The 26,865-nt window shown below is 42.0% G+C and overlaps 2 protein-coding genes and 1 long non-coding RNA gene across 3 annotated transcripts in view; 1 reads left to right on the forward strand and 2 right to left on the reverse strand.

Moving 5' to 3' along the window:
* KIF15 (kinesin family member 15) overlaps positions 1-828 on the reverse strand; it is a 35,534-nt gene extending 34,706 nt beyond the window's left edge. Inside the window, exon 1 of the mRNA XM_040547130.1 lies at positions 540-828. Coding sequence (XP_040403064.1) covers positions 540-603 — 64 coding nt within the window. The 5' untranslated portion in view covers positions 604-828. The remainder of the gene's footprint in view (positions 1-539) is intronic.
* On the forward strand, positions 724-10,756 carry KIAA1143 (KIAA1143 ortholog). The gene is made up of 3 exons (XM_040547131.1): positions 724-914; positions 1,532-1,691; positions 7,531-10,756. The coding sequence occupies exons 1-3, from the start codon at positions 807-809 to the stop codon at positions 7,740-7,742; spliced, it is 480 nt and encodes a 159-aa protein (XP_040403065.1). The 5' UTR covers positions 724-806; the 3' UTR covers positions 7,743-10,756.
* Positions 10,757-13,090: 2,334 nt separating this feature from the next.
* On the reverse strand, positions 13,091-20,314 carry LOC121064906. The gene is made up of 2 exons (XR_005816754.1): positions 19,970-20,314; positions 13,091-19,937 (listed from the first exon to the last, which is right to left on the reverse strand). It is a non-coding gene; the product is annotated as an uncharacterized LOC121064906 (long non-coding RNA).
* Positions 20,315-26,865: the final 6,551 nt, after the last annotated feature.

Below are 26,865 nucleotides of genomic sequence, written 5' to 3' on the forward strand. Positions count from 1 at the left end.
TTGTATGAGGATTGCTTTAAAGTGGACTAGTAAAGAGATGCAAAGGCGCCAGGCTCCTTGTTATGATTCATACAACTTAAATATCCTGCTGCTGCTATGCAAACCTATCAGCTTTGGTTCACACAATAACATTTGAGAGACGTGCTTAATCCTGATACATTTGAAGAATGAACTATTAAGCATAAAAACGAGCTAGCCAAAGAAAACCAGTGCGTTTTAAAACTGAAATTAGGCCGATGGATGCTCTCATGCCCTGCGCCCTTGAGAAGTCCCTGTCACCTAACCGCTTTTAGTTCCTGTTTTAAAGGGCGGCTTTCATGTGAACGCTGTACTTGTGAGGGACTACAGACAGAGACATCGCAGCTAATTAAAAGCCGAAAACAGGGAAGACGCACGGCCGAACGCGGGGCTGTTGTGGTGCTGTCCCTGGGCACCCGGGCATGCTGGTTACGTTACACCCCGCGGCCAGGATCCCGCCCCGGCCCTTTGGGGCGCCCGGTGGGTGCCCGCCGCTCCCCCCTCGGCCCCGCCGCCCTCACCTCTGGTGCCGGGAGCCATGATCCGCGCCGGCCCCGCCGCCAGCTCCGCAAAATGGCGGCGCATTTGAATTTGGCGCTAAGGGCCGCTAGCGCCGCAAGCCCGCCCCCGCCGCGAAGCCGAGGAGGGCGCGGCCATTTCGTTCCCCTACCCCCTCCCTCCTCCCGCTACTGGCTGCGGGGCCTCCGCTCCCCCGGCACGTGACGGGGAGAGAGGGGCCCCGGGAGGAGGAGGAGGAGGAAGAGGGGGGGGGGCGGGAGGCGGCCGCCATGAGCCGGAGGCCGCAGGTCTCCTACGTGCGGCCGGCCGAGCCCGCCTTCCTCAGCCGCTTCAAGCGGCGGGTCGGGCATCGGGAGGCGCCCACGGTGGACACCAAGGTAACGGCCCCGGTGTGCCCCGCTCGGGGCAATAATGCTTGCGACAACTTGGCTGGGAGCCTTGATAACAAAGCCACCATAACAAGGAGCTTTTCCCTTTGTGCGATTTTCAGTATAGCACGGAAGATTCAGATCAGACCTATGTATTTAAGATTATCTTAACGTTGCATGGCAGATGTTACTTGTACAGTGAAGATGAAGAACAAAAGCAATGTGTTTGTTACCTTCCGAGGTCAAACTGTTTTGGTCTTTAATTAGAAGAGTACACACTGTGTTTTTTTGTTTGTTTTCTTACGGGACTCCATGAGTTGGAGTGCTGTCTGAACAGCTAGCAGTGTACCCAGCTGCAGTGAGTCACAAGAGTCCAAGTACAAGCAAATCTTAAAAAAATCTGGCTATGCTTGCTGTATTGGCAGTGCGTACGGTGGGCTGCAGTAACAGGCTTTTGCTGAAGGATGTGACTGACACTAGTTTTGTGTCATTCAAAGCGCATTAGAGAGCCTGGCACTGACAGCTGTGCCAAGTTACACTAACATTGCTGCAAAAGTGAGGCCTAAGAGTATTAGCTCAGTGTTGCACCTGTTGATTGGAATTCCTTCTGTTTCTTTTCTCTGCAGAGAGAGCAGCTCCCGCGTGCAGATAGTGATTCTGAGAATGGCAGTGACAAGGAGGATGAGCAGCCTCAAGTGGTAACGCTGAAAAAGGGGGACTTGACTGCTGAAGAAGCAATGAAAATTAAAAAGCAAATCAAAGAGGCCTTAAAGTCAAGTGAACCAGGTGAATATCAAACTATTAGTTTCCTGGTTTGTTTAACCAGAGAGAACCATAAAAGGGAGGTTGATGATATTTGGTCATTTCCTAACATTTAATACTACCTTTGATTCCTAATCCGAAGTAATAGAGAAGTAACTGAAGTAATATCCAAGTTGTCTTGCTTTTTATACTGTTGGAGTTATGTTCTTCTTGGTGGTGCATCATCCTACCTCTAAATACCACCTTACTCTTTTTGGTGACAAGGAGGCATGGGGTTAGCCTGCTATGCAGTCTTTTTGACATCACCTGTGATAACTTTTGAACTCATTAATCAGTTGATTAACTTTGTTTGACAGTGGGGTGGATGTCTTACGGGTAATCTTATGAGTTTGTGAAATAATGTTTGTGTAGAAGGAGGAAACTCGGGTTAGTGCTTTAATGGAGAGAATAGCTGGTTTGTAAGCTCAATTACCTGTTCAGTTAACTGACTGATCCACATTATCACTTGCTTGAAATCATCCCCAGTATGTGTTGTGACTTGCACAGCTAGTAGTTAGAGGGCATGGAAAACATACCCTAAGAATAGCGAGAAGATGAGTGAAGTGCAGCATTTCAGCTAAAATCTAAGGGTGCATCTCTTGATGGGAAATGGATGATTCATTGTATTGTTCAGTCTTTTTTGAAAATAGATTTTTGTTTATAGATCTACACTCTTAATCAAGTGGAAAAACTCCTGCTAGTTCTTTTATTGAAGTGTAATTGGTGTTGCAGTTTGTATAGCTGTCGCATGATTTCTTTTCAAAAGTGGGATCACCCTCCTAGCGTTGCTAGAAATTTCAACTACTGGAAAGAAATGGCATTCTTTCTGAGCATTGGTTTCTTTTTCATGTAAGCAACTTGATTTTTGAATGATCATAGTAGGAGGAAAAATGATTTTGTAAGGCCAGGCAAAAAGAAGCAGCTGTCCATGAGAATCCATTGAGGTCCATGCTGTGAAAAAGAAGTCCAAAAGCAGCCCATCTACTAAGTTGAGTACACAGCGTGAAAATGGAAGTGTGTTTGATTAGAGTAACTGAACTTCTCTGGTGGAAAAAGACATTCCTAAGACAAAAATGATAGTAGCATTGAGTCCCTGTATGGCACTAGGATCTCTGCTTATTAAACCTTCACTTGCTGAGTAACAACATGCATTTGGAGGAAAAAAATCTGCAATAGTGTAGCAGTACTGTTGAAATGCTATGCTCTGGGTAGTGCTGCCCTCTACTTCACGTTACTGTGTTGCTGTTTGCTCATCTGCCTTTGCTGTTAATATGAGGTCTTGGCCTGCTTTTCTTTTTTGGGCTTATGGGAATTCACAGGGTAAATGTTTTTATAAGTGTGCTCCTCTCCTGTATAGAGGACTGGTGTGAAATGTTCAGTGAAGTTGTAGGTGACTGCTACAGCTTGCTGAAGGCTTCTTTGAGCCTTTGTCCATCTTTGCCCTGTCAGTCTAGAGATTTAAATCTGGAGATTTGCTTTCTGATTTCTAGTCAGAGGCAGGCATTTAGGCAGCTGGTTGCTTCCAGTTTAACAAAGGGAATTTAGAATAATGTTTTAGTTTCTTTTCTTTTTTGGGCACTTGTCACTTGTAAAAATGGGAAGTATAATGAACACTTGTTGCATGATTTGATTAAATTTCTCATTTATTTTATTTTATCTCAAGGGTTGAAAGTGTTGAAATTCGATTATTTAACAGGTTCTTGACCATAATATATAGCCCCAAATTGGATTATCAGTGAAATTATGTGAAGACTGAACAGGTAGAAGGGAAGCAAATTTCAGAACTAATAATCTTTCTTTCCACCATGTTGACATCAATGCCAAAGCACTTTGGTATGTAGTAAGTAATGCATTGCATGCTGACCATCTGTTGTGAGTAGAAATTGTTAATCTTTCAAAAAAATAGCAAGTACTCTGTTTTGAGGTTCTGTCCTCTCCTCTTTTATGTCTCTGTAGGAGTTGTCTTCATTTGGAGGTCCTGGTCTTCAGGCTTTGAGATATTTTTCTAGGATTCAGGCTTGGGATATTATTCTAGGATTTTTTGTTTCTCATTTATATCCTTTCTGCTTTATTTTGTTCTATAGCCAGTTTGACATGGGTGCACTTTTTTATCTCAGGCACCAACAGTTCCTGTGACTTGTGTTTTCTTTAACAGATGAGCGACACTTTTGCATTAATTTGGAGGAAAAAAAAAAGTTGATTAATGTCCTAGCTGCACTTAGCTGCCTCCTGAGGCAGAACAGAATTTATTGGCTTTTGCAAGTATAGTCGTAAAGAACATTTTTAGTTGACCTTTCCTATATGAGAAAAAAGTCCTTCCATATTTGAATTTTTTTATCCATAGAGGACTAACTTAGATGCTTTTTCGCCTCTAAGTCATCTGTATAACAACAGTCATTTTGTTTAATACTTTTATACAGTATTTTATAAATGGTTACTGTCAGTTCAGAGATAAATAAAAATGGTCTTATGAGAAATTAAGTTTGCACAAAAGAAAAGATGGTAATTACTGCAAGACGCTTTCTCCTAGCATTCATTATAGTCTCCAAAATTGATTTTTCTGCTGCTTTTCTAGTTCGTCTGGCCTCTGAGGCACCCTGCAGATGACCAAATTTGGTGGAAGGTGTCCTTACTCATTCAAACTCTTGTAATATTATTTTGCATTCTATATGGTGGGGCTGGGGGAGGAGAAAGGAGAGGAGAGGCAAGAAGACAGCCCTTGCTGTCTTGGGTATCAGAGCTCTTTCCTTAGCTTACACAGCTGTTATATCACATTTAGAGTTCATGCTGTCCTTCATTGAGTGAGCAGTAGGAATCGAAATCAGAGTTAATTTTACAGCATTTAAATAACAAAAACATTCCCAAAGATGGTTTTATTTCAGCATGTCCTCATTAAATATATGAGACAACATATCTGAGGAAGATTGGTCTTTTTATCCTCATGATACCAGTGTGTATGCAATTCCTGTAGTAAAAGTTTCCAAAGGCGTACGTAGAGATGGGTAGCCAGAAAGCACTAGAGCATCTGAACCTGCTGACCTGAACTTCTAATCTCAGAAACCACTAAGAAATTTACTAGTTTAGCATAAAATTTTTCCAACCTTTGTCATTGAATAGACATGTATCTTCAAGTACTGTTTGTGCAGCTCCTCCTGTCCTTCCTGCTAATTTAGTGGCATTTGTTTCCTCTTGCGGCCTAATTAACTCATGCAGACAGAACTGACTGCTGAAAAGTTGTGCTGCTAACCATGCAAATGACTACTAAATCAAAAATAAAGAGAAGAATAGTGCTTCTTTTTCAGATACTCAGTTATACTCTCCTTGTAAGGTATAAATTGTAATTGAGAGGAAAAAGTTTTCTGAATTTGTGGCTTCATAAATTGATGTCACCGATGAAGTGAGTTTTCAGCTCCGTGTCTGAATATGCCCTTCATAGCCAGCCAGCATAAAGGTTTGTGATACATGTAAAAGCATCAATGACTAAAAACAGTCACAAGCTGAACTACTAGTGATTTTTTTGTCCCTTTTCTTAAGATAAATGGATTTTATTATTTCTTCTCTAGTGGTTTTACACTGGTTGTCTTTTACTTCAGGTGTTTCAGCGTGTTTATCAGAAATCCTGCTTTCTGTAATTTGTAACGTTGATACTCCTTTTCCATTGAGTCTTTTATCAGGGCTCTGTTTTAAAAAACTGCCAACACTGGAGATTGCTTCTTCAATGTCTTCTTTGCATTGCTTAACACATTTCTGTTTCTGGAGGTCATCAATATAAACAGAAAAGAAACCTAATGTGTAACAGCCTGGTAAAATTAGAATGGATAAGGTGAAGTTTTTTTACCAAATGGAAAAGAAGTCAACACAAATTTCTTGAGCTGCTACCTCAAATTCTTTTAAAAAGCATAGTCTGTTCTCCCACTTCCTGCAATTTGCTTAGGTAAGGCTGAACCTGCTGTGTTTCGTCACCTGATTGATTCTTTGTCAAGCACTGCTGATGCATCATAGCTCTCTGAAATTGTCCTGGGCTTCCTGCTGAAAGGATTGTCCTTGAGCATATAATGAAATTTGGACAGTGTTTTACCAGGCCAAGAGCTAAAGTCTTTTCCTTTGGTGCAAAATGATCCACAAGTAGTATTGAGGTGACAGAGCTAAGGCAGTTGCAGTTTTGGTAGTTTCCGAGCTTTGTTCTAATTATGTATTTTGTTTGTTAAGAGTTTGAATTCATATTACAAAGATACCTGTCAGTTTCTGCATCTGTTAGACAAGATGAAATATCAGTGCAGTTCACAGCATGGGTATTGGGACAATTGGGAGTGAAATTGAAATTTTACTTCAGTTTCCTTCCAGTACCTAGAGGAGGTCTACAAGAAAGCAGGAGGGGGACTGTTTGTCAGGGAGTGTAGTGAAAGGACAAGGGATAATGGTTTTAATCTAAAAAAAGGGTAAGTTTAGATTAGATATTCAGAGGAAATTACATTTAGGGCAGTGAGGCACTGGCACAGGCTGCCCAGAGAAGCTGTGGATGCCCCATCCCTGGAGGTGTTCAAGGCCAGGTTGGATGGGGCTTTGGGCAACCTGGTCTGGTGGGAGGTGTCCCTGCCCATGGCAGGGGGTTGGAACTGGGTGATCTTTAAGGTCCCTTCCAATCCAAACCATTCTGTGATACTATGATTTCTCCATGAAGTACAAGTACATAGTTCAGATGGAACTTTCCGTGTTTCAGTTTGAACCAGTTGCTTCTCATTATATTGCCGGGAGCCACCAAAAAGTCTAGCCTCATTGTCTTGTCAGGCTCCCTTAAGATATTTATATACATTGATAAGATCCCCCAAGTAGTGTTCTCTCACAAACTATTGAAGAAGCGTACATCATGTAGAGGTCATGGACAGAATTGGTGCTCAGTTTTTTAAGCTAGGTTTCTTCTTAAAAAGGGTGCAAAACATAAGGAATTCTAAGTGAAGTTCTCTAATAAAGTTGATGTCTTCATTTGTACCACACAACTCTTCAATCCAGCAGATCTAATAGTTGTGTTTGGAGCATGCACTGGAGAGTGTTTCAACCAATGCTGTGTATGGCAGCCCTGAAATGTGAGTCTTCTGCCACAATGCTTATGCACTGAGGAAGGAATTTGTGCTAAAGATGTTTATTGTTTTTTAATTAAATAACACACAATTTTGTCAAACGTGTATATTGTTATGAAATTTCTGTTGAAAAATGAATTTCACACAAGTACTTTAGGAGAAATGTATTGCACAAAACCTATGGTTCTTTAATATTCTGTCATGTATTTGGTTAAAAATTGAAAACTACTGTAGCATGGGCCTTTGTGTATGATTCATGATTTAAAATTTAACATTTTTTTTCCAGAAATATTGCTTTGATGCTTTTACTTGTGCAGTGGCTTTCCTCCTTTGCCTGATAATCCCAAGAGGGACTTTTTAAGAAATTATTTGCTCTAATACATGCAGAGAAGCAGAATTTGCAATTTCTTGACAAGGAATAGCATATTGGAGTAAAAGAAAAGCTTTGTCTTGTATATTGCCCTTTTGTTCTTTAAAGAGATACCATGATTTTGAAATAAGTTCATTTTTGTCATAGATTTTACAAACAGTGAAATGGAATTAAGAGGATCATACAAAGTTGTCCTCTCCATTTTGGTAAGTGGATGAGGCTGGATTGTATGCCAAAACTTATATATATGTTCATGATCGTTTTATTCCATCAGAGGTCTCACTGGTCTTGGGAAAAAGAAAAGACAATGGTGAAGTTCTGTATGTTTGTGTGAACATGTGAAGGTGAGTTCTGATTTTTTTCTGTTTGTTAATAGATGGTGAACCAGAACCTGCTGATGGAAAAATTATGTTCAGGAAACCAGCCAAACGTTCATCAGAGAAGCTTTTGGACTTCAATGTAAGTTCAAGTAAGAAGATCAAAGAGGGAAAGAAAACTGAGAGAGAAGCAACTACCTCTCAGAGTACAGCTAAGCAAGTTAAAAACAGCAGTCTTCTCTCATTTGATGATGAAGAAAATGATGATTAGGAGTTGTATGTATTCACATTTTAGTTATCCTTCCCAGCTGTTTGAGTAAGAATGAGGGTTTTCATAGAAATTGGAGCATGGTATCCGAATCTTCTCTTGCTTTGTTATGGTTCAACTAGAGAAACATAGTATACAACCAGCATGAGCAAAACTGAGCTCAGGTGTTCCAGTTCAGATGGAACTATGTGAGTAGTATCTCATGTCTTTATTTTTAAAAGAAAATTTAAACACATATATCAAAGCTATTTGTGACCACAAATGAGTAGCAAAATACAGGTGGACATACCCAGCTTAAATACATTTTCAATCAATTAATTTTAAAATGTCTTCCATTACTAAAATTGTATTTCCTCCTATGGCCTATCTAATGGCCACAGTGGAGAGGTGTTTTTTTGTTTGTTTGTTTGTTTGTTTTAATTATTATTGGCTTAGCATTCAAAAGAGAGACTTTATTGCTGTGGAGCAGAGATTGACCTCTTTTGCTTCATACCTTAACAAAAGCTTGCACTAAATTTTGCATGTATGGTTTGGCAGATTAGCTCTTTGTAAGCTCTCTTGCAGTAAGTGAGCCTGCATTTGCTAAAATTACGTAGTCTTAATGCTGTGTTCAGTGAATACAGTTCAAGAAGCACCAAACTAGTTTGGATTGATTGTGCTAGTAAGATATAAAAATTCTGATTGTGTCAATTAATGCAAAGGAACGATTTTTAAACCCTTTAAGACTGTACACTTTGGTTGTCACACTGATGTATTAAGATGGGATTGGTTTTTTTTGGAAGTGCATTTGTTCTAGTTCGCTACATATGTGTTTGTAATTATTTAGGATCTCATTTTATTTTTTAAAAAGTATTTCATTCTTAAGCTGTAGAAAACTACCAATTTTTTTTCAATAGGAAATTGTAAACGGAAGATTAAGTCAAGAAATACTATAGATGTGATACAAAGTTTTAAATTTTTTTTCAGTTGACCATGTACAGTACACTGATATTGACCATTTCTGTATTATTTATGTAACGGGGTGTGCAGAAATTCTAATAACACTGACAGCTGATGGGACTGCGGAGAGCAAGGAGGTGGAAATGGAACTAGTGAGTCTGAAATGACTTGATAGTATTGTGTGTTCTTGCAATACTTAAGCACGACTGAGACTGCTACAGAATTACAGGGTACGAGACAATGAAACCAGTTCTTGTGCTGTGTGACAGGTAATTTGAAATCATTTGGGCTGTAAAGCTTCGTTGAGGAGCAAATTTGAAGTAGCTGTGTGAAACAGCTGGTTTTATTTTGTTAATCTGGTATTAAACAATAAATTATGATTTCTGTAAGTGGTCCAAAGGTATTTAAATGAAAAATTCAGTGCATAAAATGGGATTTTTGGAGTCACCTGATAATGAAGCCTATTTTGACAGCTACTTGTCTCCAAATATCACATCCTCTTACAGCATAAGATCAGATGCAAGCCTGCCTACTATTTCTAACTAATTGGGAGTGTGCCTGATTTTGAAAATGAATAGGTATATTGTCCTTTCAGAAAATTAAAACCAGGCCTATAAATGTATATTAACATGTGTGGCACTGGTCTGATATTAGAACTGCTACAGAGATGCAATGTGACAACCCGAGGATTCCCGTGAGAACATTTTGCATTTGTTGGTACATAATTTGTCTGTATTCAGCATACGTAATAAAGAAAAACATAGGATATACACAATCAAAGGTTCCCAGGGATTAGTCTTTCCATATTCTTTGTATGCCTAACATTTGTTTGATTCCATTTTAAAAAAAACTATATATACCCATGAAGAATAGTGTAGTGTTAAAGTATTCTGAAGGAATATTTGGTCACATTTAAATAACTGAGTATATACTTTGACTTTCTGAGACCAATCTGCAAGAATGAGTTACCTAAATGCTTACCTAAACTTTTTCAGTTTTGTCCATCAGCACAAAACCATGCTTGCTTACATTTTCCTTGCACAGCCTGAAAGTTCATCACTTTAGCTGCAAGGCAGCTCAGGAGACGTGGTTGTTAAGAGAGAAATCCTTGCCATGGATCAGAGGGAATTCACACTTTCCTTAAAATCAGAGAGGGCCTCCCAAACGGGGAACCTATTTGGCGTATTCAAAATAAGAGCGAGTTCTTGTTCGAATCCTGTCAGCAATTGCATTTAAACAAAATTTACTATTCCTACTGAAAGACTTGTTAGATTGAAGTCCGGTAAAAAAGAGAGGTACCTCAAAATTCTGGGTGCAGTGCTTTTGCTTAATCATGCTCCCTGCCCTGCAACTTCATGACAGATGTCTGGAATGCAAATACGTTAATTGGGTTTGCTTGGAAATAACATAATGAAAGGTATGTTGTTCTTCAGGCAGCGCAGCAGGGGAAAGAAAGGTGGATACGGAAACCCACTTTCTTTCCTTTATTCCAGCTGTGATTTGTAGTGCTCTGACCAGAAGACCTTTGTATTTATTGTATTTCACTCCCAGTTCACCTAACAATAACTAATTGGATATATTTTATTAAGAGGTGTGAGTGATGCACAAAAGTGTTTTAGTCAAGTAGTCATGTGAAAATCAGTGTTCTTAATGTGACACACCAGGAAAATTACATACGCCATCAACACCCCATGAAACCTGTGACTAAAGAGAACAATTACTTGTTCATTTAGGAAAGAAATGTGAAACTGTCTTAAGCAATCACCTGCCTTGAGCAATGGGCCATGGAAAAAATAATTGCAAGAACTTTCTAATAAAGGGGAAGCCAAAGTGAGTAAGTACATGAAATGTGGGGCTGTCCACTACAATGGATAAACTTCCTGGCTTTTTCTTGCTTTTTTTCTTTTTCTCTCTTGTAGTGGGGAATGTATTTCCTCTCTTTCCCCCTGCCCCTCTCTGAATGAAAGTAGCTGAGGTTTGTTACCCTATACAGGAAACCTGTTCCGATGTGGTCTGTTAACTAATATGGGAATTTTGTACAGTTTTTATTAATAAAATCTTTGAAATTTTCCAGCTCATTAAGACTCAAAAACATTTATTGATGGTGTTATTTCTCACTATTAGCTAAACAGTAAGTGGGAGGAAACCCGGTGAACTGTAGTAGCATAATAGCATGCTAGCAATGGATGCTTATGGTGGAGGCTACATCTCAACTTTCCAAGCACCTTATTTCAGAGCAGTGCTCATGTCTGTGATCAGGGAAGGAAATCACTCTGTACTCAAAAGAAATAAGATCTTTAAACGATAGGAATCAAGGTGGATCCTCGAGAATGCCATGTTATTGAGAAAGAACTTAACAAAGTTACGGGGCAGAGTGAGAAAGAAAATGCATGTATGGGCAGGTAACCCAGGAGTTCCTACCTTTGGTTATATCTCTAGCCTGTCTCGTAAAGTTATTTATTTTTTCTCAAGTGAAAACAAATTTGTTGGACTGCAAGAGTTCATTTCATTTGCCTAAATAGGAAGGGATGAGCCAGTAGTCTATCTCATAGCTTTTGCGTCCAGCACTTTTCCAGGAATTTATCATTTGGAGGATCAAAGGCTGTGTTCTGCAGACACTGAGCACAAGAAACCTGTATTTAGCTGTTCTAATTACACATTTTTTAAGTTTCATCACAGGACTTAATGTCTTTTTTTTTAACAGTGCTCCAGTATATAATCCTGTTAGGAAGCTGCAGATTTATAATGAAGCAGGAAGTAACAATGTCATCGTTTCAGCTGATTGTTTCCCCTGTGCTGTAGTGTATTAACTAAGTAATGCTTCGCTTGGCTGTGTAGAGCCAATTGCATTCTCAAGGACATCAGGCATGCCTGAAGATGAGTCATTACCTTTGGTACAGCACAAGAAGTATGATGTGCAGTCTCAGCAAGTGTTTGTCCATTGAAGTTGGTTAATAGCCTATAGCCCTTTCCCGTGGCAAGATGCCATAAATCAATCCTTTGTCTATTTACCAGACAGAAAGCCTGGTCTATCAGCTGCCTCTTCAGTATCATCCTGTTGTTCCCGTTCCTGCAATGCGGTGTTAACCTGCAAAGAGACTTTCCGTGTCATGGGCCTGCCCTTCTGCCCCACTTCCTTGAGACCGTTCCAGAGGCAGCAGTCACAGGGCCAGCCATCACAGATGGAAGAAACGCTACCGGGTTTTACGTGAGTGGCTGTAGCCTCCTGTGGACCTAAACATTTTCAGAACCTATACACTCTCAGATCCAGCCCCTGAGAGGTGACAGAGGCTGAATTTTACAGTGTTTTTCCCATCATTACCTCTTCTTTCTTTCTTCTATTTCTTTCTTTCTCTTTCCTTCTTTCCTTCTTTCTTTCTCTTTCCTTCTTTCTTTCTTTCTTGGAGGTAAAGCAACAGCTGGCAAAAGCAGTTTTTCTTCTATCAGGAGATGTAAAGCGGCTTTGGTGCCATTCCAGTCCATATGGCAAAGCTTTCCTTTCCCTTGACTCCTGTGGCAGTCCTCAGTGCAATGCCTGTTTAGTTAAGGCCATGGGCAAGAGGAAGCTACCTTGAAACAGGCAGAAGTTATTAGAGTTACTGTTGTTAAGCCTCCATGGGGTAACAGTGATCACGGCGCACTTTTGGTTTTGATATCATAAAAGAGTTGTTCCCTTAGGGACAACGTAGTAACAACAAACTTTAAAAGGGCAGATTATAAAACTATGAGGAAAATGGTTAACAGCAGGCTGAAGGGCAAAGAGAAATACTTAAAAAACATAGAGATCTGCCTGGAGGCTATTTAAGAACATTGTATTAGAGGCACAGATGGTTTGTATACCTCTGAGCAAAAACACAGCATACGAAGAATGAAACTCACAGGGTTACGTGGGAGAGAAGTGTGAGTATAGAAAGGTTGCAAATGCATCCCTTCAAAATGACAGCTTGACTGAGTGACAGACCAGGAAACATTATCTGGAGAGTGGAAAGGGCTGGAAAGTGACAGTGCTAAGAAGGAGCATCTAGCAGCTACTGACTGTGGATGCCGAGGTTAAAACACTGAAAAGAGCGATTCTAATAATGTACTACTAAGCACTTGCTTTTGAAGACTGGGCTATTCCAGATGAGACTTCACCAGAAAAACAACGGTACTCTTAATCTCAGAACAAAACAAAGTTGTTTGGTCAAGTCAAAGCAGTCTGCAGTTTAAATATGTGAGTACGCCAAGTTTAAGAGTAAGGAGCCCACCCAAACATAGTTTCTCCACAGTAGGACTTTTATTTTACCTTGCCTTAGATTCAGTGCCAAAAATGATGCCTTTAAATCTTTGCCAAAGAATGTAGAGATGAAAAGAATCAGATACTTCTAAAAAATCTAAGTTTAGTAAAAGCAAAAAGTCTACTTTTTTTGTTCTTTAGAATTTTGTGTTGAGAAAAAGACTACTTGATAAGGATGTAATAAGATCTGCAGAGCTTTTTTACACCAGTGTGCAATTGGACATTTGCAGCATTTTGTTGTGTATCTTGAGAACAGGAACACATCGATTATAAATTAGAAGGGGAACATCTCAAGTATCTCATAGTTGTCCTTCACAAATCTGATGATGTATGCAAAAAGTGTCCTGGTGAAATCAGGGAAAGGTATTTTCTGGTTTAATAAAAAGGAAAGGCAAGGGAAGGCTACCACAGCTATTTTGGCAATAAAAACTTGATGCATGCAGTCTCAGTGGGACTAGAGCCCTGGCATCCAGGCTATTTTATTCTGCCCTGTTAAATTGAAACAAACAATTCAGCTGCCTCAGTCTCCTCTTTTCTCCTCTGACACGCCAACTATCCCTAGAGAAGAGATTAAGCATTGTTCTGAGCAGTGCCACAGCAGTAGCAGCAGTTTTATAATTTAAGGACTGCATAAAATTTATGGAGCACTGAGCAGAGCTTAAATCAATTTTACGATTTTCATAAATTATTCCAGGCAGACCGTGTTTGTGTAGCAAGCCAGTGATGTTTGAGGTGTTTATCCAATGAACAACAACATTCAGAAGGGATTTTCAAAGGCACCTGTGGGAATTAGGCATTCAAGTTTGATGGGAATTAGAGGACTTGTTCCTTTGAGCTAGTTGGTATTCCACTATTAATTTGTAATCATGCCAAATTATACACATTTGTTGAAAATCAAAGTTAGAGGAAGGTGAAATTCAGAGGATTTTGTAAAGTTCACTGCTATTGTGATTAATGTGATAACTTACAACAGTGGCTGCTAACTTGTAGTTCTATTTCAAGTAAAATACCACTCTGGCACTTGAAGAGCTAGTCTTTTTCTTACTCCAGTGTCTTTTTTGTGTTGTTTAGGCCCCGTTGCTACAAGGAACGTTGTTCTCTGTCTGCTTGAGGCTGTACATGCAAATTGCTCCATGTACAGGGAGCTGCTACGAAGAAGGATCCACCTTTAGAGCATAAAGAGAAAAAATAGCTGGTTCCTCATAGCATGTTTCAAGATTGCGTAAGATAAATCTAATTCCATATAGTATAGATTTGAGCAGGGATTCAACTTTCCTCCTGGACAACTAGCTAACTTGATCAAGGTAGTTTGAGATGAATAGGTTTAAATTCAAGGACGTTAAGTGTTTTAACGCTCCAGGATGTTGACGCTGAATTCCTATAGCCAACAACATACATAAATGATGAGAGTGACTGACTCGGTGGCCATTCTGCAGGAAAGGATCTGTGACTACTGTGAATTAAAAACTGAACACAGGCCATGATGTGAGGAAAGCTGATACAATTTAAGCTCTATAAATAACTTGTCATGGGGAAGAAAAGTGAGGCAATCCTACCCTGCTTATTCTTTGCTCCAGACCCTAGCTGGAGTAATGTGTCTACTTTAGTGCACTATACTTCAAAAAGGAAAGATGCAGGCCAATTGGAAAGTCCAGCAGAAAGTAACGGCATTGATCAGAAGTCTAGAAGACATGACTTGTGGGGATAGGTGAAAGAAGTGGGTTTATAAATCTAGAGAAAGGAGATGCAGAGGAGGGAGTAAGAATGTGGTACCACTCTTGAGATATGTAAAATTTGCGGCAAAGAGGAAGGTAATAAATTGTTCTGTGTGTCCACTGGGAATAGAAAAAAAAGCTAATGGATTTAAATGGCAGCAAAGGAGATTTAAGGAAGACATTAGGACAGGCTTTCCAGCTGTAACTGTAGTGAAGTACTGAAACAGATTGCCTGGGGAGGTTGTGGGATCTTCATTGCTAGACGTTTTTAAGAACAGGTTAGACAAACATCTGTCAGGAATGATTTGGGTATAATTGATCCTGCCTTAGGGCAGAGGGCTGGACTAGATGACCTCGCGAGGTCCCTTCCAGCCCTATTTTCTGTGGTTCCCTCATTAGGAAGCCTGATACAATATTCCTAGGACCTTATCATTCCTTTTAGAAGCAAAAACACACTATAGCAATGCCAAGAGTCAGATTTAAATTGACAGTATCTAGGGAAATTCAAAGCTTAAGGTTGATATTACATGGTTAATTATTAACATTTGAATGCATGAAACAAAACTGGACATGTTCAAAAGCTAAATTCTTGGGAGGCTACACAACCGAGTCCTTTATGACCAGACCGTGATCTTTCTAATAGCATGAGAAGCTGTTTCTTCTAACATTAATCTTACATACTGCAACTTTGATTTCATCACTTGAACTTAGTAGCTGGCATTGTTCTTCAGCATCTAACATACTCCAGGTGAAGAGACTCTCAATTTTGCATTTCATCACATATTTGGCCACATGTTATGCTTCCACTCACTCCAAAGCTCATTCTTTCACTCCAATTTATCAAAATGCTAGTGCTCAGCTTCCCTATGTGGCTGTGTTGAAATCACTAATACCACTGTTAAAGCGTGTAGTACATTTCTCTCCATTCTCAGACACAGTATATTCCTCCTGCTGCTTTCTGCTCACGTCCTTTTATTCCTGTTGATAACTTTCATTTTCATCTGTCTTTTGCTGCTTTCCCTTCAAGCTGTGCTTGCGTTACAAACTGCGGTTCAGCAGTTTAGCAATTGGATTGCATCCAAATATTACCAAATGCCACATCTTTTAATATCAGGCAGAGCAGCTTGAATTTTCTTCATCGCAGTGCTGTGAAAGACACACTGGCATGTTTTCTGTGCAAATGCCAAAAAAAAAAAAAAGGCAACAAAAGATGGGGGGTGTGAAGCAAGCTGAAATGTCTGCATTCCCAAAATTTTCTGTTCTCTCTGATTTCAGGTTTTAGTTCATGACCCAGCTGCTGATTTATGTAACTCAGTGGAACTGTGCCAGTTTAGAGCAGCCAAAAATTTGGCACGGTTGAATTTGTGATTGGTGCTACCTTAGTGTTCAGCTGCATGACCCCTTATGTTTCTCTTCCCAAAGTTCATGTGTATTCTTTTGATGATCACAGCCCTCAGGTTCTGAAAATCCCTCTGTCAAACCATGAAGTGGGGTTATAATTATATACATACACACACACGTACATATATGTATGCATACAGAAATATTTGAGTTTGATTTGACTGGAAAGCCTTTTCACGGCTTTTGAGCTTTTCTCTGCAACTACATGGAGGATAGATACTGAAGTAAAAATATAAAGAAAAACAGAAAAAAAAATGGGGTTTTCATATAACCACATGCTTTCCAAAGCTAAGGTTTGAAAGAATTCAACATATACCACGAAAACTGACAAAATTATGACTGGATGTTTGGTCATTAAATTGTTTTACTTCATATTACAGAGAGAAGGACGGTATCACTTGTCTTTCATAATGGTGAGATGCTCCTCAGGGTTCTGTAAGACACCATTTCCTCTAGGAATCTTCCCTTGCTAAAGAGTGACTGTAGCACTGAAGCTGGGGGCATTGTGTGAGGTTTGCTGTAGAGGAGGACTTCCCTTGGTAGCTGGGGGCTTTGGATCAGAGTCAAGAGTAGTTTTTGTTATGTTTGCTCCTCTGTTTTGCTCAAGACTTGCACGTTACATGTTCTGGAGAGAGATGGCCAAAGCAATGCAGATATGCTGGTATCCAGATCGTGACTACCTTACTGTCTGTGTTGTGCATTCTTTGTGCATATCCCCAGCTCCTGCTGTGTTTGCATATGTTGGGAACAAAGAAGATCTCCAGGTAGGTGCTCCAGAACCCATGTACCCCTTAAATTTTAACTTAAGATGCATTTGGATCAGCACGAGCCTTTGTATGAGGATGAATTTCCCTCACATCACTTGTTTCTACTTTGCATTGCTCACAACACTAATTTTCTTTCCCCTGTGGGTACAGTCCATGTCAAGGGATCACTTGACCTTGAAATGCAGTTTCATTCATTTTACCTATTGGTTAATGATGAGATTTTAAGGAAGGTAAGTCTTGCTTTTCAGACACTGCAATGGTGATCATTTCCTGCTCCTGTCACATACAGAGTAATATTGTTTCTCAACATCTTGTTTTCCCATATTGGTAGTTCACCATACACCGTAACATAAGGAGAATAGAATATTTTTCCTACCCTTTCTGTGTCCAGCTTACCTATTTACATATGGTGGAAATGTTTTTGGATTGTGAATGTCCTAGTGCATTTTTCCTTGTACCTCTTGGACTATTGGCTTTTTGGTTCTTCCTCCTACAGCTCCACTGCTGAGGCTACCATGTCACCCAGAAAATCTTCCCTGCAGGGAGGAAGGTGCCTGCTCATTGCACCTCCTGAGCAGAACTGAAGTGAGCATTTGCCATGCAAGCCTGTTTCTTAAATTCAGTCAGTAAGATGTTGGCATCCTATCCCACTTCTGCAAACCTCCTGTGTTTCCTCTGCCTCTCAGATTTGGGTTGGCACAGGCAAAGGCTGAAAGGCATGTGTAGCATGTGAATGGCATGCTACCATTCCTTCAAATCTTCTATACCCTGGCTCTCTCCCTCCTGCGAGCTGCTTAGAGTTCACTGTGGCTGCAAGGCTGGATTTGGGTTTTGAGTGAGTTGGAGACTTCCATGTGTGGATGCTAAGTTTTCTTAAGGCACCTTTTGGTGCTTGAGAGACTGCGTAGACTAATAAATAAATGCTTTTATCTCAGGTGTCAGCTTTAGGGCAGTCATTCAATAACATAAAAATAACATACACACGGATATCTGAGCTGTGCAGTTTAGAAAGCCAGTTGCTGGGTGATGGCTGTAAGGTGTAACAATCCGTCAGTAAAAGTTTACACAGTACCTACCACAGAGGAGCCCTCATCTGAGCTGCAGGCTCTAGGGTGCTACTTTAGTAGGGAAAAAAAAAAGAAAGAAAGAATAATAATTTGTAAATGAATAAGAGAGATTTTAAAATCAATTTTCTTCACCAAACAGCAATCATTGAAATGGTTGCTGTTATCGCTGAGGACTAAGCATATAAAATGCTTCAAGATACAGAATTGGATTCTATAAACATATAATTCTTTTATCAATAATTCTTATGAGCAGGCTTCTTTCTACACTCTCCCCTTTGCCAAAACTTTCCTCTATTATATGCTGAGCTCATTTCCCTCCTGGATAGCTGCGGATTTGTTGGTATACAAATTAATTTTGTTATTGACCAGAATGAACATTTGGAGGATAAGAATGGCATTGCTATTCATACCTAAAGGTAATCAATACAGGTACAGAGGAATAAATATTTTCTAACCAAGTAAGCATCCTGTCTAGTCTTATTCTATTTTTCTAAAACCCACAGGACTGTCTCCTAGCTGCTGTACATGTGAACAAAGCAGTGATAGGCAATAGTGATAGGCATCCTTTTCCTTCAAAGAATGTTCATGAGAGAAACTTCTGTGGTAGTCTTGCCTCCTCACATGCTCTGTCTCAAAGTCACTGAACTGTAACAACCTACGCATACTGTTTGACTGCAATTGCAATAATTATTTGTTCATCATCAACTTAATATACCAAAAACAGTGGAGGAGAAATAAATCCCTGCTTAAAGTAGTTTGACATCTGTCTGGAAGTGCCAGACAGCAGTTTGTGGCTACACTGTTTAAGAGAAAGGATGTGAGGGGACATTACATTACAATGATGTGGTGTGATTTAATTCAGCCTGGGATTTGTATGCAAAATGAACATTATTAACTCATAAAAAGCAAAGCAAAGGGGAAAGAATAGCAAGAAAGGTAAGGGTAGATTGGGAGATAAAATGTTCCTGGCATATGCCAGTGATCAGCTCCAGTTACTCCTGACCAAATGTTAGTACTGTTCGCTTTGTTTCAGGCTTTTGCTCAAAGACTCTCAGGAGAGCCTCACTTGCAATCGGATTCTGCCTTAATTCATACTTAAAATCAGTTGGAGGCTGACAAAATGTCAGAGCAAAATTGTGCTTTACTTCAGCTGGCTGTTCCTTCGACAGGATTTGCTAAGAAAATGCCAGACTGATGGGGAGAAGACCACTGGCTGCCCAGCCAGCATCCTGCAGCACCAAAGAAGTCCTGAGCTCGGAGTGAAAGTCCTTCCAACACGCAGACGTGATTCTGGGGTGCCCAGCACAGGGCTCTGTTGTGTCCTGCAGAGCACATCCCCTTGGCGTTGTCAATGCCGCATCTGAAAGGCCCTGCTAGGAGAGGCAATGCCGTCCCCTGCAGAAGGCAGCGGGGACATGGAGAAATGGAAGATGCATGCTCTGCTCAGGTTGCAGACATGCGGACAAACAGACAGAGGACCCTTGGGATGGCAAGGAGGCAAGTGTGTGGGGTGCTGAAGCAGGCAGAGGATGTTAGAGGAGAGGAAGAGGGGGGAGGCCTGGCCAGTTTTGGAGAGTCCCGACGCTGGAGCACAGCTCTGCTCTGGCACCTCGACATGGCGGCAGCACCGCCTGCCTCCCTCAGGCAGCCATTTCCCCCCTGTAGCGGTGTGGTGGTGAAAAAGCCCCAGTCCTTCCCCTCTCTGGGCGGGGTGCTGAGGTCGTGGTTTGCCTGGTGGGAAGCAACATGGCTGATGCCACAGCTCTAAGATCTCCTCAGTGCTTGTGGTGGGGTAGAGGGGCAAAGCTCAAATAACCTGGCCAGCTCTTGGTGTGCTTTTCTAACAAAGAATGGACAAGCAATCAGTAAGATTTTTAGGAAAAGAAATACACAAAATAATGATGTTTTAAGAAGGCCAGAGTTAGCCTCGTGTGCAGAAGGCTCCAAAACAGCCATGTTTTCCCCTGCTAAGCCCCTCTCTGCCGCTGAGGAGGCGTAGAGCCCCCTCGCCCGGCTTTCCTTCGCTGAAACACCTCCTTTAACATCCACGTTCTTTAACATCCACGTCCTTTAACAACCACGTCCTTTAACAACCGCGTTTCAGACAAAACCCGGCCGTCCCCTCCGCTGCCAACCAGGGCCGGGCGGCTGCAGCGCGGCGGCGGGACGGCAGGTGGCGGCCGCGCCTCAGGCAGCGGAGCCTGCCCGTCCCCTGCTCGGCGGCGGGGGAGCCGCCGCGGCCGGCGTTGGGTTTCTTCGGGTTATGCCGGGCTTCGCCTCTTCACCGAGCTTCCCCACACCGCCGTTCACCGGGCACGGCCGGCGTGTATGGCGCTGGTGGTCGGGACCCTGAGCCCCACCGCCTTCCTCTGCCAGCCAGCGGGCGGTTCCGCCCCAGAGGAGCTGCTAGGCACAGGGCTTTTTTTTTTTTTTTTTTTTTTTTTTTTTTTAATTTCATTTCTTCCCCCCACTTCCTTCTTCTCCCTACATATCTACAGTACCACCTGTTGCTCGGGGTTATATTTAATTTGAGATGAGCGAGGAACAAAGTACAGCGAGGAGCGCGATAAAGCAATGGTGGCAGCCTGTGAACGCGCCATCTCTTCAGCTGCCATCGTTCGCAGCCCCTCAGGGGTCCCCCCGTCCCCCTCCAATTTCCCTGGGGTGCCCACTGAGGGTGTCAGGGCTGGCCATGGGGTGAGGATGGGGACGAGGAGGAGGAAGAGGAGGAGGAGGAGGAGGAGGAGGCAGGCTGGCATGGCACACTGGGCTGCGCATGCTGCTCCAGCCGCTGGCCGCCACCTATGTTGGAAAAATTCCCTTTTCCAGCGTAGACTACTCATTATTGTCTGTATCTTACAATCATTATACACAGAGGTGGCAACTCAGTCATGTGAAAAGTCTCCCCTGACTTCAGTGGCAGCCTCCCTGCCCAGCCCCGGTGTGAAGGAGGCATAACCCAATTCTGTTTGCCGCTGTCTAAACTTGAACATCACGAACGTCTGAATCTTGCAAGTTCTCTTTGATCTGGCTGGCTCAGTTTGCAGCGCTTGACCTGCCATTTCTACATGCTATTTACAACTTCTCTCCCAGCACAGGTGTGCCCAGAACTTTATTAAACAAAGCAAACTGAAATCGAACATTTAGGATGAAGTACAACTTGTAATGCAAATGGAGAGGCCCTGATAAGATGTGATTTCTAATATGTCATGAAATGGAGAAGAGTTCAGGTCAAATTAATGGCTGTTTCTGGAATTACAAAGTAAAATTTCCAGCTACTGGATGTTTACAGGGATATTTAATCATCAGACCTAGTATACTTACACAGAGCTTGTATACATGGGCAAAGTCTTAGAAAGGCACTATGTGTTGGAGACATAAAAGTTGTGCTGGAGCTGAGTTAGGTTTTCTGATATCTCTGAATCTGACCTATTATGGGAATAGGATCCATGCACACATCAGGTGATGGAACTTGCACAATATGATATGGGACAGGGGCTCATTTAAATGGGTCTGCCATTTGATAGCTGCCTGGCTACTCACAGCTCCTCTGAGTGCCAGTCCTCTCCTTTCAGAAACAAGGACAGTGAAATATTAGTCCTTTCAAAAAGCATTATGAAACCTGAAGGTGATTATTTTCACATGCTGTTTTCTCTCTGGTTTGTAATATTAATTTTCTAACAGAAGTGGGCAGCAACTGAGGTTTTGAGACAAACTCTTAGCAATGTACACGTAGGTGGAAAACAAATCCTGTGTCCACAAGATGCACCTTTCCTTCTTAGACTACCAATTCCATAATCTTGAATGCCTTTCAGAGTCATTTGTAGACTTAACTGGATAAAACTAAGGGATTTGGTTCTAAAACAAGCTATTTGGTTTCTCAAGCAAATACATAGGTCAATATTATTAAACACGAAAGTCTGATGTTAAGCATCAAAATTCTTATTTGGCATCTAAACTTCTGTTCTTTGTATTCTCATCTTCTTTAGGTTGTAGCTTTTTATCTTTGTGAAGCAGAGGCCAGTCCTTTCCCCATGACGGCTTCCAAGTTCTCAGCATGGTTCACAGTGTAAGTGCCAGGAAGGTAAGGGTTCAGGTAAAGGTTCATCTTGGGTTCAGAGCAGCAGCTCTGAATCTATGCTTGTTCCTTTGCTGCAGCAGAGCAATTGTTGTAAACACAATCTCTCTTGCACATTTTGAGGCTCTGAGCACAGGTTGCCCAGTCACACAGTTGGCTGCTGCAGTCCTATTTATGGGGTTCCTTTCCTTCTGAGCCTGCTGCCTCCACCTCTCCACCATTGCTGGTTCCACCAAGACGACATTGAGCCACATGTCAGAGAGCAGGGAGAGGGGAAGAACACAATCTGTCTCTAGACACCTTTATTCTGTCCTGCCTTCATTTCCTTGCCACTGGAAGCATCACTTCTGCATAGCCTGTCTGTCTGAATCCATGAGAGAGTGAGACAGAGGTAAACCAGACACCAAGGCAGCAAAGCCATCACTATTTGCTGTTCCTGAAGAAGGATAGGGCCTGTGGGAATAGCTATGCTGTTGCCACTGCACTGTTGCAGATGAGGGATAAAGCCACAGCCACTGCAAAGAGATCCAGAGCATCTTTCCCACTTAAAGCTGCAATTTTACCTCTCTCCCTTCTCCGCCAGCATAGGTGATTGCACGCTTTGCTTATGCCTCCAGTTGGTCCTGTTTATACCCTCAATGATGACAAGGGACTTCATACTCCTTACCTTATTACAAATAAACAAATAGTAATAAATATCTATTAAGAATTACAGAAATTAATGTTGCTAATAATTAAATTGGCAACCCTATCTGCAGTGCAGCTGGTGAGGGTTAGCTTCACTTTGCTTCAGCAGCTGTGTCCACACTGTCTAGAGGTGACACTTAAGTTCCTGTTTGCCTCTCAGGCAGGCAGTGAGCCTGTAAACGTAACTCTTTGAAGCCAGGGCTTTTCACATGGCTAAGCACGTCCAACATGCTCCAGTGCCACCAGGCACACGTGGGAGACAGGCTGCAAGCTATCTGTGGGGGCAGTGGAGCTCACTGTAACTAAAGCCACTCCAAGAGCTGCTCTTTCAAGAGAGGTCCAGATGAAACCAGAGAGGCTGTTTACTCCATGCGAAATAAAGGTTCGAAAGCTCAGGCATCCTTTTTAATCTATAATGAGGGAGACTCTGTTGGTCGTATCATGGACATTGCTCTATTTCAGGAAGTCTCAATATGGGGCAGTTGTCCCCCCTCCCCGTGGGGGATCACAAACAGGTGTCAGGGTTTTATGGCCATCCGGACCTTCTCAGATTGCTGAACGGGTGGGGGAATCCCTTCCAGATCCTGACTCACTGAGAAGGGAATTCCAGGGGGTTCCTGATGTGGAAAAGGCTGACGACCCAGCTTTGCTCTAATTATAGTATCACAAGGAGACAGTAATAGAGGTGCAGGTGACAGAGGCTGCTTACTGCCCCCCTCTTTCATCCAGGAAGCACTTTAACTTTCTTTGCATCCACTTTTAACTGCTCTGGAGTACTGAAAACTCAAGAGCTCCTGGTACTTAAACCAAAAATAAAAGACAGAAAGACTGAGAGAAGTTTCGTTCATTTTCTTGTAGATCAACCAAAGCCCATCCTTCAAACTCCAGGATAAGCTTCTGCAGGATAAGACCCTACACTGAAACACAGGCTTTGAATTTCAAGCCCAAACTTCTCCCACCACATGCAAAGACTTTGCCATTGCTCTGATCCTTGTCATCACATCTGCTTGATCAAAGCATGCTTGGACAGAAAGTGGGAGTTGTGATTGCCAAGCAGAAAAAAATAGTAGCTGTATGCCTTATCCAAGCCTGACGCTGCTCCTGTGGCTGCACTCACAATAGGTGTTGCCTTTGCCTGCAGAGCCAGTATTTAACACCTTTGTTTATAAGAGCTCCAGATAACCTCCTCTGCAGGAGGTGCTACAGAGGAGCAGGAGTCTCCCCCAGCTTATTCAAACAAAGCCTCAGGGTTTCTGAAGAATGTGCAGGGAACGCTGTCCAGGAATTAATATCCCCACTATCTTTACCTATTTGTCAAAACTTAATTTTGCTTAATGTTTTATTTTTTATTTAAATCACACAGCATTTTCCACACTGCTTCTCCTCCACCCTGTGGTAGCTCTTTTCCTGGACTATAGGCATTTGCACTGGGCAAATGTATCAGTAGATTTAAAAAAAATGAAACAGGTACTTTACATGTAATTAATTTAGTGATTTGCTCAGCTGCTGATTCGCGTGCATAACCTCAATTAACATTAATGGGAGTTATGTAGGCATGTCAAGGGCAGAATAGACCCCTAATAATCTAACATGGAATGTTATTACATTACTGCTGTAATTATATCCTGCACACCCATCATTTCTACTTTGCTTCATGAACTGCTCTTCAAATGCAGTGGCTAGTCATCTATTATGCTGTGTGCATTAATGCTGAGGCTACAGGAACCATTATCATTTGTTCTTCATCGTCCTGCTGCCCGTCCACAAAGGATGCACGTACCTAAATAAGCAACCATCCAGTTAGTGTTTTGCAATGCTACAAGTTTTTGAAGGTGATACTGGAAGCCAGAAACAGCCATGAAAACAACAAGCCTCAGCAGAACAACTTGTCATCTCTCCTTCAACATTTAATTTTAATTTGTTTTTAATTCGAATCTGAGCAAGCATGGTTAAGATACCTTTAGCCTCATGGTCAAAGAAAGTCAAGCGTAGATGAATCATACCTCTCAAGAAGGTGTTGAAACCCTTCTGCGGTTTTGCAGTCTTTTTGGTCATTGTAAAACTCTTCCTCTTTTGGGGGAGGGGAGAGGAGGGAACAGTCCCATCCTCGTGAACTAGTTGGATGTTACTGGAAACTAAAGAAATTGAGAAAAATGAACCTTATCTAACCCCCATAAACAGCAATTTTCAGCTAATTGAGCTTAACGCAGCTGACTCAGTCTGTTTCACCTTTTGTTCTGTCCGGTGAAATTGTTGCATACGGACAATCACTTTCCAGATTCGGCTGTGGGATATATTCTACCCTGTGTGTGCACTACCACTCTCTGAACTGTCACATGCATTTCAGTATTTTTGTCTCGAGGCTCTCTCCTGCTGCTCTGCAGAAGGTAAGGCCTAATATTTCTGCGTATGTGGGCTGCTGTTCAAACCTGTGTGTTTGCAGCAGCACAGTATATCCCTGCAACTAATTGTCAGCTCCCTGTGGCCATCTTGCCATGACAATTATACCCGGTACCTTGGCTATTATACTGCTGGGGAATCACAGGTAGCTCTGCACCTTTAGAGGATCACACAGCTAAACCAAGTAGTTCAGATTAGCGTGGCAATTAAGGGATAGCGAAGAGCCGGGAATCCTTAATGCTGACTGACAACATGGCACTACTAGATGAAAAGGGGAAAAAGAAAGCCATTGTGAAAACTGAAACGTTGTGAAATGGCCAAAGCCCCTGAGTTAACACACTTTTTGTGCGATTGCCATCAGACAGGGAGGCAGCATGTTCTGGGCTGAAGGTACCAACTGATACCAACATCCCCCAATCTCTTACAGAGGAATTTGATTTTACTACTTCTGCTTGTGTAGGCCCTAATGTTTGCTAAAATGTTTGCTAAAACAGAGCTCTGTTTCCAAGGTAACAGCTACCTAACTTTATTACTAAAACTGCGCTAATTCAGACAGGGATCTGAACAAACAGATTCATGTTAATTTCAAGCTCCATTAAAAACACAAGGAAAAAAAATCAATGTTTGCCAAATGGAAAAAGAGGAAAAAATCGATAGAGAAATTTTATTTTCAGCCTTTTAAGTGGGGTGTTGTAAACAGCAGAGGTTAAAAAAGTAAAACTACGTGAGAGCAGCCCACAGCATCCTTGTAAGCTGTACTGTAAACAGGAGAACAAAAAGATTTAGTGATAATGTAGGAATAATAGCTAGGGCTGTAAAACCCTAATGCCTTGAGAAATAGAGGCACAGGAGCGGGATGACCTGTCTCAAGCCATGTGCAGTCAGTTCTCTGAACATCCCAGTGCCTCCAGGCTGTGACTGAGGAGCAGCGACCAGAAGGCTCAGAGCAGAGCGAAGGTGTGATTGCATCACGTCCTGCACTACCCCAAGCAGTGTGGGCGACAGCAGCTGTGCCCATGCTACTGCCAGGGTTCTAACATTTGCTAGCAACCAACGCACAAACACTCCAGCGATCCTGGTTATGTGGTTTGATTCCTAATATACGCCGAAGCCCGTGCTGCCCCCGTTTGCCCCTTGCCAGCAGAAAGGCAGGTACAGTTCACGTGCTGAGGGCACACTGGCACGGCGGCAGCTGTGACTATCGGGTGACATGTGCTGCTCCACAGGCTGCTGGCGGTGGTCACCTGGAGATCTGCATCCGTCTCCTCACCGCTCTGATCCTCTGCGCTGTCCATGCCAGGTGTAAAATGTTGGGGGACACCAAATTCTGGGTTTCCCAGTGCTCTTTGAGGCTAAAGGCTTGGGGAAGGCTGTGAGAGCTGTCGCGAAATCAGGCTTTTCCATGGTAATTCAGCCGTGGGCTCTTCATGCTTCACATGATGTTTATCAGATCCCCGAAGCCCTCATGCCTTTCCTTTCTGGTGGAGATTGTCTAGGTATGTCCATAGGTTCTGAAGCTGCTAGAAAATGATTTTCACAAGGAATAGCAAGAAATAACAATGACTTTTCCCCTTCACTGGGCTGTATCTTTTCCAATTTGCCACTGTTAATAAAAATATTCTCATTTCCAAAATTGGGATGGAGGAGAGAAAGGTAATGTACAGAGAAAAATTCTGAATTCCCTGCAGCAGTATGTTCCCATAGACAAAATATTGTTTCACTGTTTAAAAGAGTGAAAATAAGTGACCCTAACCTTGAAGAGCCTTGGGTGCAGATAGTGACAGTTCCTGATAGAA

The sequence above is a fragment of the Cygnus olor genome, chromosome 2, assembly GCF_009769625.2.
Source record: "Cygnus olor isolate bCygOlo1 chromosome 2, bCygOlo1.pri.v2, whole genome shotgun sequence".
Classification (NCBI taxonomy): domain Eukaryota; kingdom Metazoa; phylum Chordata; class Aves; order Anseriformes; family Anatidae; genus Cygnus; species Cygnus olor.